The sequence below is a fragment of the Strongylocentrotus purpuratus genome, unplaced genomic scaffold (genome assembly GCF_000002235.5).
Source record: "Strongylocentrotus purpuratus isolate Spur 01 unplaced genomic scaffold, Spur_5.0 spur5_contig_846, whole genome shotgun sequence".
In the NCBI taxonomy this organism is placed as follows: domain Eukaryota; kingdom Metazoa; phylum Echinodermata; class Echinoidea; order Camarodonta; family Strongylocentrotidae; genus Strongylocentrotus; species Strongylocentrotus purpuratus.
This window is the reverse complement of record NW_022145553.1, coordinates 151,667-164,166: the sequence shown is the minus strand read 5'-3', so window position 1 is coordinate 164,166 and position 12,500 is coordinate 151,667. Positions and strand designations below refer to the sequence as shown.

General features: G+C 35.9%; 1 protein-coding gene across 2 annotated transcripts in view; it reads right to left on the bottom strand.

Annotated features, from left to right (window-relative positions):
• LOC574835 (polypeptide N-acetylgalactosaminyltransferase 13) overlaps nucleotides 1-12,500 on the bottom strand; it is a 99,999-nt gene that overhangs the window by 32,426 nt on the left and 55,073 nt on the right. For both annotated transcript variants that reach the window (XM_030992100.1, XM_030992109.1), the window contains exon 6: nucleotides 2,466-2,636. In XM_030992100.1, the coding sequence (XP_030847960.1) occupies nucleotides 2,466-2,636 (171 nt within the window). The remainder of the gene's footprint in view (nucleotides 1-2,465; nucleotides 2,637-12,500) is intronic.

The following is a 12,500-nucleotide window of genomic DNA, read 5'->3' as shown; positions in this document are numbered from 1 at the left end:
AATATATATTCTTGGGCAGCTAAAAATGTATGCACTGCCTTTAATAGGAGACCCATAGACTTGACTGCTGCGAAAGTGCAAAGGGCTGCCGGCGGTGTCTCTAGATACTGCGAGAATCAGAGCTGCATCGGGGCAGGTGAAAAAGGATGTTTTGAATCCAAATACCATTGTCAAAGAGTGGAGGGGGCACGTATCAGCTTACGACTGGGGGATGTACTCTCTGCGCTCCTCTCCAGACGTTCTCTGGACACACAAACCAAACGCACCCCCATGCACAGGTGCATGACTAGTATGAAGATGCAGACTCTTATTCAGACACGTACATACAATTCCATAGGGCCTTGAGTCTAGTCAAACTGTGTCAGTCTCTGTTTTTGTTTAAGTGGTGGTTATTTTACCTGACTGCTAAGAAAGCATAAATGCTTGTTAGTAAGGAACCAGAGGACTGACGGCTTTAGGTCCTCTCCGAGGGACCTGGTAATGAGAATTAATGCCTTACCTAAGGGCACTAGCGCTTGTGTCAAAAGAAGCTGTACATTACAGGGCCTATGAAATGCAATCTATATAGTCTTGCAGTTCAGACACTGGTTATCTATAGTTTATACAGGCACAATCACCTCCAAGTCTTGATGCATTATGCCTGGTATGGCATATCTGGGTTAGTATTCTGAAAATTATTTTACCATACAAGTAATATTCGACACAGATAGCATTACACAGCAAAGCTGAAATTATAGCACAACATTGGGTAATGACTTTTCATAGGAAGCTTAGTATACTGAAGGGAAAAAATGCACAAAAATGACCTATGAAGTATTGCAGCTTATGAATTGTCATGACTTTAACATTTACCACTCTCCACCCAGGTGTTAAATGGGTACCGGTAGGAAGGAATTCCTTGAATGCCATTGCCTAGCAGAGCCGGGGTAATGTTGGAGCGCCGTGAGCACCATGCATGGTGGATATGTGTGCTATATAAATATCCAATATTATTAGTAGTATTTCACTTAGCTGGCTAAATTGGTTTGAGCTTGATGCATTTGTTTGAATATAAAGTTAGAGTCTGCACTTGCAGACTAATGTACAACTTCTGATGGCTGATTGCAAGCTAAATGCAGCCAGCCTATAGAGTGTAAAATTAAAATCTGTGCATTTAGACTAACACATGACTAATTAAGTCCCTAATGATAGGTTGATTGCCAGCTTTCCATTCATGCAGCCCAATATATCAATTTTGAGTCTTTGCCAGCAGACTGATGTATGCCCGGCATAAGCTGCCATCATCTATCCTAGAGTGTCAAATCAGAATCTGTGTTGTTAAGACTAATGCACGACTGCCGTGAGATATTTATAGGATGATTGCGAGCCGTCATGCGCCCCAAAGTGAACTCTGCCGACCTGAATGAATACAGGTCTTCCCCTCAATCATGTTGGTATGTGAACATGGAGAGTAGGAATGGCATCTCAGCCAGTGCTTTCATGTATATACATACAGCCAAGGTACATGTACGATCATGCTTACAAGATGTGATCTAATTCAAACGTATATTACAAGACGTTTATTACAAGACACATATTACAAGACGTATATTACAAGACATATATTACAAGACGTATATTACAAGATTTATGGAATGAAGCACTGTGGTATATTCATGGTAGAAGGCTCTCATACAAGAGGTCCAGGGTTCAATCCTCCACTCAGTGCATAATACATCCTTGGACAAGGTGTGTTTTTTTTAGCCCATGTTTCTCCATCTTAACCCAGAGAATGAAAGTGTACCTGGCAATGCTGAGCTAATACTTGCAGAGCCCAAAGAAGGGGCATTAATGATACTCATGAGGTTACCCTCTGACAATAACAACTCTTTAGAGGATTCAACAGACTATTATTACATTGTCAGTCTTGTAGGAAATCGGGCTCCAGGGCTGTTGGTATACTAGAATTAGAGCTACCTTACAGACAAAAGGATGCCTTAGTAATTACAAAGGATATTTTGGGAAATACAAAGGATATTTGAGTAAATTCTGAGGATAATTTAGGAAATACAAATGATATTTTAGGAAATACTATGAATATTTCAGGAAATAGTGAGGCTATTTTAGGAAATACTAAAGAGGATATTTTTTAGGAAATTCAAACAATATTTCAGGAAATACTGAGGATATCTTAAAGAAAATTAGGAAAGACATTTAGGAAAAACTTAGAATATTTGAGATAATACAAAGGATATTTAAGGAAATACTTAGGATATTTTTAGTAAAAAAAAAAATATTTCAGGAAATACAAAAGATATTTCAGGAAATACTGAGGCTATCTTTGGATATACAAACAACATTTCAGAAATACTATGGATATTTGAGGAAATACTGAGGATATTTGAGGAAACACTAAGGATATTTGAGCAAAGTTCTACTAAGGATATTTGAGGAAATATTACAGATATTTTGTGAAAGACTCTCACCTGAGAGGGATTGTCCTGTCACCTCCTCTTCTATCAGCCTCTCTCTGTGGCACAGGATACCAGCGGAACTGTAGCTTCCAATTGAAACCACCGTACGTCATATCAGAACCAGTATGGAAGGCAAAGTTATCATCACTAATTACATCGATGATTGGACAGACTACGTTTCTCCTATAAAGAAAGAAAAAAAGACACAGATATTTAGTCAAAACTTACATGTACATGTTTCTAATGTAAAGAAAAAACAGCAACAACATCAACATTTTTTAATACTATTATAACACAAAATCTCTTACGCACATTTTCTCAAATGTGATAATTCTGTTATATCCCGCATACCACATATCTTGCAACACAAATAAATCAAATTTGCTCAAATTCAACCTTGATCTCTACAGACTGAAAAAACACAGGGATTTTCTGCCAGTTATTTTATCTTTACTTAAGGGACAAACATTTTAATAATCATAACAAATATATAGGCCCACTGCTGGATTATGACTGCACATAGGTGGCAATTTATGCAGCCTTCATCTGCACAAACACCAAATGGAAATTGCAATTAAAAAGAAATATCATAACAATCAACATTTATTTCACTAAAATAAAGATTAAGAGTATGATTTTTGAAAGACTGAAAAATAGGAATAGTTTTACCATTACAAATGTAGTGGTAACTATTCTTCACATATCGGTCTATACTTGCCACTCTCATTCTGGAATTATTTAAACCTGTCTGCATTTCTTTATTGTGTAAGGTTTTCACTTCGTTCATACAATTCTTTCTCAAGTTTACCCTTCACCCTCCATCACACACAGCCCTCAAATCATCTGTTCAGAGCCATAAGGATGTTAATTCTGTGTTCAAGTATATGAGTTAACGCCGTTCTGGCCCCAAACGGACAATACCAACTGTTAAAGGTAAAGACCAGTATTGGAAACGCCCCAATTTCAAAAAATGAAATGGAAGCTCTCATTACCAATCATGTGAAAGAATATGTTTTGACTAATACATGATGATAAAAAATTTGCCGGGAAACCGGCAATTCATATTCTAATTCTAATTCATATATTTGGTAAATTTGTTTCTCTCATGGTCTGTGAGAGATATAGGGTAGTCCCATATACATCTTTCTGTGTATAGTGCTTGTAACTTTACGAAGAATGGGCCAAATTTCTTATCATTTTGATGATTCCAGAACCTTGCAGATGCTAGATGCTAGATGATCAACCTTTTCTGATCGATTCCACAACTTTTCTTTCACAATGCAATCGCATGACCATAACTGGCCTTTACCTTTAAGAGCTAAAAGGGAATTCAGTCCTATAATTCAAGAGAGTTTACACCCTTCTTGCTCTCAACTAATCTGTAAATACATGCTCAAGTTTATCCTTTTGATATCATTCTTCATTCTCAATCACAAAGACAGATCATACTGCCTGCTGAAGGCTAGAAAAGAGATAACTCCTACTCTTTTACATAGATTTAACTCCCTCCTTCCTAACAATAAAAGATGACACTTAAAGGCATAGACCAGTTCTGGTCATGCGATTGCATGGTGAAAGAAATGTTGTGAGATCGATCAGAAAAGGTTGATCATCTACATGTAGCATATAAGTATTGGTGTGTACTGTAAGGTTCTAGAATCATCAACGTGATAAGAAATTTGGCCGAGTCTTGTTAAAGTTACAAGCACTGTACACAGAAAGATATGGCACTACATAAACATGTGGCATAAAAATCTGTCCTGATTTTATTGATGTTACATGCCATATTTATAATATCAAGGTATTTGAAGAGCCATGCTTTTCAGGGAACATTTTTTATCGAATGTTCTTCCACACTTGCATAATAACAATGATCACGCTCACAAATTATTTTTCATCTCTTCCCAGAACTCAACCTTCTCTTTAACTCCCTTCTTCCAAGTAGAAGGCGATACATCAGTCACTTCATATCTAGGTTAGATAAACTGACCACAAAACAGGTTTTTCACAACTACAAATGAATCGAATACCACGACAATGGGCTAAATGTGGCGAGTAAACAGGAAAAAGGCATTCTCAATTGCACAGTGAATAAAAATCAATTGTCGTTGTGTAATACAGGATGGTTGGCATGGTATCGAGATGGAGGAAGAGAAAGAGAGTTTATAAGCCTCTACTAGTAATGAGAAATGACAAGTTAAATACGCACTTACTTCTCTATACTTTATTGTGAATAATTGCTCAGAATGCATGCATGCATGCACAGAAGAGTCTGTCAATATTGAATACATTATACATGCTGTAGACGTAGGACTACCAAAAATAGACGTTAATTGAAGCCATGAGCTAAGAGTAATACTTTTTCCTTTGTTACTTGAACCCCTCCCACACCAACACCATCATCCTCCTAAAAGAAGATGTACAACGGACAGCTATACACCATCAAGAAACACGTCATTCCATTATTTCTTTTTATAGAAGCCAACTTATGGTTTCCAAAGATATTTTTTCTTCTGAAGATATGCAAACAAAAACTAGAAATAACCACTTCAACAATCTTAAGCAGGATTAATGGTACAATCAATATTCTAACGCAGAAATTACATTGGCATAAACCAAATTGCCCTAAAGGAAGGCAGAAATGTCAAATAAAGAAACCTGACTGAAAGGCACTGCAAGAATTACATGGAAAACATCACCTTGCTACCAAATGTGGATTTTTCTCTCGGGTAAAGATTTATCACAAAGCCATGAACATCCGTTCTGGAGGAGTAAAGTGTAATTCTCATCACAAATGCATCTCATTGCCATGAGGGACAGGATAGGAGGAAATGTGATAATAGAAGATAGATGGACCTTTTCATATTAGAGCATTTTCTCTAATACTTTTCTAAAAATAAGATTTTTACTAGAAAGATTGACAGCGGCGTGGGTTTGTATCCCACCACTGCCACCCACCATGATGAGTTTGAGGGTCTTTAATAGTAATGGTAGATAACTCAGGATAATAGAGAGTCAAACACTGGTTTGTTATGATAGACATGTTATTTATTCAATTAACACAGATACCGGATATTCAGAATATTGTAACACACTGTGCCTGCTCATTTTTTTTATTTTTTATTTTTTTTTTTTGGGGGGGGGGGCACATTTTGTTTAACATGCTTGATATTGCAACAAACCAACTTTTAAAGCAAAACCATATTGAGCTAAATATATGTGCTACAAAATTCATAATGAAATTGAGGGTAGAAAATGAAGACTGTTTTAATCAGGAAAGAGGGAATCTGTGAAAGGTCATGGATTAACTTTCTGATGCCTGTTTAATGGAGGTTAGTCTAAAAAAATGTGTTGAAACTAGAATTTCATGACAAATGCTATCTATAAGGAACAAGGGAATCATGAATGTGAAACAGCTACAACCATGTAGAGACAGTAGCGTAGGTGTTAAACAGCTAGGAGAGCACAATGCAAGAGGGAACATACCATGGGAATGCCATCAATAATGTATACCATGAGTACGAAAGAGCAAACTTCAGGTGGGAACATATTAGCGGTTGAGATTGAAGAGCAATAGAGTACCACAAATCTCGCCCTGAGGGACACCCCTTGATTTATCTTTCAGCATGCAGGTGAATTCAACCGCCACATCAAGCAATGCATGACTGCCTTAATGCAGAAATCATCACCTTTCTAGGCTGTGTAGAGCTATTTTTGTTACTCTGAAATATCACTAAATGTTTTTGCTCTATCCCTACCTAAGGTGCTATCAAATTTATTATTTATAACCCAGAATATGTTCTCCAAGGCAGGAATTTCAAATACAAAGCAAAATCTTTTCTTCATGTAAAACAAGACTTCCTGTGTGCTATCGGCACATATTGGTTTAACTCCACTTCAAACATCTGGAATTCACCCTTTCTCTTTCCCTCATTTATTGATATTTTAATGTGTATTAGGACTTTACAAGAAATCATTCATAAATACTGCATTGAACAATTGTTTTAATGAAATACATAGGTTTTTCTTTTAATTGTTTTAATGATCTATGGAATAAATATTACTGAGCCAGCTCAAATTGATGTAGCTGGAAGCTTAAGCTTATAACACCCACTAAAAGGCCAATACCAATACTATCCTTAGAATTCAGAAATCAGAACTCATGAACCTTCATGTGCGTTCCATGAAGCAAGATTAGCAGCAAATAACAAATGCGCATTCATAAAAAAGGTGCAAATAACATTTGCATTTATTCACCTCTGGATGCAAAGCATGCACAGTCATTTTAATTTTAGCTTTTATTTGGCTTTTATTCTTTTAGACTTCAAAGGCAGCAACCTTTCACTTTTCAATATTGGAAGAACGTGAGATGAATATTATTGATTTTTTAGAGAGAATGTTGCACATGACGGCGCGAAGCCTCGAGATAAACAGGTCTTAAAGAAGAAGCCGAGCATTGGTCATGTGATCACACTGTGAAACAAACTGTCTTGAATCAACTGAAAAAACGTTGGTTATGTAGAACATGTGAATTGGTGTATACTTAATTGATATTTTGCAATCATCAGAGTGATAAGAAAATGATTCAGTCTTTCTGAAAATTATATCACCTGCACTTAGAAATGGGTATATGGGACCACACTTATGTGAGGCATTAAATGTTGGTTCCAATATTTCAGCTATTTCTAATCATATTTGAATATGAGGGCATTTGAAGGGCATTTGAAAGGCATTTTAATTAACAGGAAATTTCTACTCTGGTATAGTTCCAAACGCATCTACAAACAATGAGGAAACTCACATCATAATATGTTCGCCATGTCTAGAAGTATATCATCTCTTTAATTTTTAGAATATGAGACTCATATTTTGGGGAGAATCTGGCATGATGGAGAGACACTGGCAAGGGGTAAGACACAAGAATGTAAATGTCAATTCATTCTCATCGATTTCCATTATGAGGGCATTTGAATCAGAAGCCTTTTCAGGGGACATTTCTACAACGGTATCACTTCAAACTGATAAATGAAGAATGACAAAGTTGCATTATAATTTGTTCACTATAAAGCAGAACTCAATCTTCTCTTTAAGTTAAGTTTAAATTAAAAATAAGAATAAAATATGTCTGTTTTGGGGAAGAAACCGGAATGAAAGAGAAACACAGGCAATGGGAAGGACACAACAACTTACAAATAAATTATTTCTCATCAGTAGCGACCTTCTTGAGAAGCCATTTCTGCTATGAAATCCTTCCAAAATGACATATTACAAAGAGTGAGAATACTCAAAAATATATTTTCTTTTTTACCAGAACTCAACTTTCTCTTTAAGAAGCACAAAATATGCATGTTTAGGGGAAGAATCTAGCATGACAGAGGGACACAAGAAAGAGAAAGGACAGCGTAAGATAAAAAAATCAATTAATTTGGGTCGGGCTGAGGGAAGGTGTCGAGAAAACTCATTAGGATCATGTATCTCACTATCCCTGCCCTGGCAGACGAGGGCGGCCCACGCCTCTCACGGTGTTTGTTGACAACACCTGCTCTGGGTAAAAAGTAATCAAATCAATGGGAAAGGCATCGGAAAGATGGAGTTAGACCCCCTTGTGTGTGTATTTGGCTTGTATGTATACTACTATGTCTACAATTTATTTGATCAAAAGGGAAGGTGTATGTGCAACAGCTGTTTGAATTGTGTGATGTTACGCATATAAATATGACACTTAATCTATGAATGCCTTTGGACTGAGTGAATATTTCTGAACATATTTAACAGATAATGAATCCTTGAATGAGTCATTATATTTCACGGCTCTGTTTAAAGCTACATGTAATGTGCCATTGTTAAAAAAAAAAAAATAAAAAATATGGGCCTATGCATGGGTACTTTCTTCAACAATACTCTTTTCCTGTGCAAGAAATTGTGAAGATTGCATATAATGATCATATCGTCCTTGTTTTCACGAAGTGACGGTAGTGAGGAAAATCGTAACGCAAAGTGAATGCAATTTTTTTTCACTACCGTCACTTTGTGAAAACAGCGACGATATTGTTAATATCATTTTTCAAACTTCTATAAATACTTTATCCTTTCCTCAAGTTGATGTACATGTAAATCTTGTAGTCCCAATGTGCTAATAAAAACTGGTACAGAGCAACTGCATACATGGCACTGCTAGTGCTAGGAGATCCTCTAATATCACTCTTCGTGTTTTTATTCATTATAAAACAAAAAATCTTCTGTAATGGAAAAGACATTTGCATATTTCCCCTCCTTTTCATGTAATGACAAGCATCCTTGATTTCAATTCGCATCTAGCATAAATCTGGGATAAAAACTAAGCACTCCGGGGATCTCTTGTTTGGCTTAACACAGTAATGGAAGAATTATTCCTGACCCAAATCAGCACTGATGATATTATAATTCTAAGATTCACTGTTCGTTATTCTATTGAGCTACTGGGGAGAGTAGCATCTTTTATACACTAATAAAGTTATGTGAAAAAGAAAGGAAGAAATATTACAGCAATGAATCATACCGCTCCCATGCATAACAGAATGGTGTATCCAGCCTCCATCTCAGGATATTATCATTCTAAGACCTCCATTGGTTATACCATTGAGCTACATTTTTTATGCATGAATATGAAAAATAAAAGAATAAAATGTAAATGATAAAAAAGGCAAGTAAAGGATGAAAAAGGCAAGAAACAGGGCATATGTAAAAAGAAAGAATAAAAATGCTGCAGGAGATAGAAGGGATATGTCAGAGCTAAAACAGGGAAGTACATGTATGGGAAGAATAAAATGCTGCAGGAGTAACACGATTGACGCGATACCCGCCTCCACCATCCATTATCTAATCCAAAAAGAGCCTTCTTTGACTGAATATGGAGATGAAGTAAATTCCATTTTTGTATCAGAGTCTTAAGCACTGGAACAAATGTGCCTTAGTTTTCGAGTTATGTTCCACTTTTTCAGGAAGAAGATTTATTGATCTTAAAATTACAATAAAAATATGAAAATTACATGTACGGTAGACTTGTTCCAACTTCTACATGTTGCACATTAGCTTAAAATTTAAGACACTTGAACAAAAATTTGAGCGAAGTTCTCCTAAAATGAACTAAATACGCTGACCAACATTGACCAAGCAGAGATGCTGATTTACCTTTCACAGCAAAAATGGTAGCCTCCATAGAGCTAAATATGAAATGTTTAGTACATTTTGAGACTTGTAAGGCAAGGCAACTTAATTGCTTTAATCTTCACCATTGGTGAAATTTCCTCCAGAGAACAAGAAAATTATGGGATTTGACTATCTTCAGGAAGATATTGCCAGCCATTAATCTAGCTTCGCAGGAGCTCTCACTCAACAATCTCTCCACACTTCCACTCGCCAAAGATTCAGGCTATAAACACAGTTATCACATGTAGGATCTAATTTTGTTTAACAGAAATTAATTGTTAAACATCAATATTATCTTCCGTAGTGAGCCCTTTTATTTTTTCATTGTTTTGGAGGAGAAGGGTTAAACAGTCTTAGAAAAGGGCTTCAGAATTGTACATAGACGTGTTTATACTACATGTAGGTTAACTTTATTACTGAGATTTACAGCGTCTTGTATTCCAGGGGTGTGGTAATTATGTGCTCAATGTTGGCTCATGCATTACATTTTTTCCAGACTCCATGGAATTGTTTCTAAATTACCCTGAATTGTAAATCATGCAGTAAATGAGAGTACTTAGACAAGGTGTTATTACGTTAACATCAGATGAAATTCACATCAAGTATAAAGCGCTCGAGGTACAAGTATACCTCGTGCATTTCAATTGACAATTGAATTGGTAATATGATAGCCCATAACTCTAAAGTACCTCTATTGTATGTGTTCTTTTTTGTAAATCAAGAGAAATTCTCTTAAAATAGCATACATAATATATTGCAAGTGTGACATGTTAACATACAAGATTTTTATCTGCTCTTCAACAGTATCCATCTCCGGAAGTTCATTTATAGTGCTGTTGAAATGAACTTACTTTTAGCGTGTTTTGAAACGTGATGTAAATTGTCGGAGAGATAGCAGAATATTTAATTCATTCAGCATTGAATCATGGGGGTTGCACAGATGAATAAAGCACTAAAAAAAATTGCCTTTATATTAAAAAGTGGCAATAGGTCTTAAATTTCAAAAGTTATGTATACAAAATCACTCAGCGATTTGAAACTGTATACAAAAAAGTAATAATGATAATAATCTTTGCGTGACAAATTGAATTTGCTGACAACAATAATGGATGTGCTGTCAAAAGCATGAAATTGGACCTGGCCCCTGTAGCAATGTGTCTTCTGTTTTGCTTATTTGAAAAAAGGTATGATGATGATGAACATGAACTGCTATTCTTTTTGATATTGTGATTTCGGTACATTAACTTGTCAGATTGTCAGTTCAAATACTAATTTACATACAGAATTAAAAGAATATACTTTGGGATGCTTCATAAAGTAAAACATAAACTTCTCACAGAGAGAGAGAGGGGGGGGGGGGAGAGAGAGAAAGTATAGAGATACATGTAGAGAGACAGACAGAGGGCAAGAAAAAATAAACGGCGAAGAGAATAAGATTCTAATAAAGTTCTCTGAAATACATTTAATACAGAAACATTGCAATCAACAATAGGGCTGCATTGTTATGTAGAATAATATAATTATGAAGAAAATTTCCATGTTTTTCATGCCTTTGTTTTCCTTTGTCATTTTCTGTTCTAAATCATTCAGAAATCCAACAATTTGGGAACGATTTAATACTGTTATAGTTATTAGTTAATGTTATTGGCGAGGTATGACCAGCCCTTTAGCAAAGCACAGTGATGCAGCCTGCAGACATCATAAATTTTGATCCTAGGATTTGAATTTTGAGTACACCAGGGAGTGATTGTTTGATGGATAAGGCTTTCCGTGGAAATCAATTTGAAATACGAGCAGCGCACGAACGAACGTAAGTTGAAACTCCGAGCTGCCGAGCGTTAACGATTCATAGATGCAGCATTACTGGGTCGCATGGTGGTCGGTGATATTTGGAGAACCTACAAATTCTGGCCAAAACCAATATGCTCTGCCATATCTCATCTTTGATTAATCGCCACGGCTCTTTGTGGAACACCTCTATAGTCCATTTTCGCTTTATTGCGATTTTGAGGAACCTTAATACAGACTATTCAGACTGAAACTAAGGTATACCTCCTTCAACATAAATTTCCAGAAGATATCCTTTGAAATTACATTTAATAGAAAAATGATCACAAAGACATTTAAAGTAGTCACCCAAAGAAAATTCATGACAACTGATAATTATGGACAAATTATATACGGATGGAAAGATTTTCTCTTTAAAAAACATGAATAATTTGATGGATAATCATATAGATATAATGGAAAGGCGTAAAGTGCAATGTTGTGGCTAGCGGTGTCTCGCATGTGATGTCATGAATCTCATGAATCTAAACGCTTTACGGAAGAATGCTGAAGGCAGAAAATCTGGATGTCAAAATTAACATTTTTGAGAGATGATTACTGCATGCCCCAGACATGTTTTGAAAAGGAAAGTTGTTATATTTGATCAGTAAGGCTTCCCCTTCGCAATGATAAGAACTTTGCATCAATTCAAAACACTTCTGATTCTTCGGGTGACTACTTTAAGAAACTGATTGAAGGACAATTGCAATCCTTATCAATATCATGTTCACACTAAGTCTTCAATGATTATGTTTGCATATTAAACACAAGATGCATAAGACTATTGGAGTGGCAAGAGGATGAATTTTGCAAGTCTTGGTAATCTGTGTTTGAGTGAAATTTTCAACATCAGGACGTTGAGGAGTGCCAGGAGTGTCGAGACTGACAGACACGAGTGCTGTACAAGAACCCGCCTTTTTTCCCCCGTGACTGGTGAAGAACATTATTGCCATTATATAAAATTGACATGTGCATGAAAGCAATTTAAGAAATAAGACTACAATTTAATATTCTCAAGTAAAAATGTAAGAG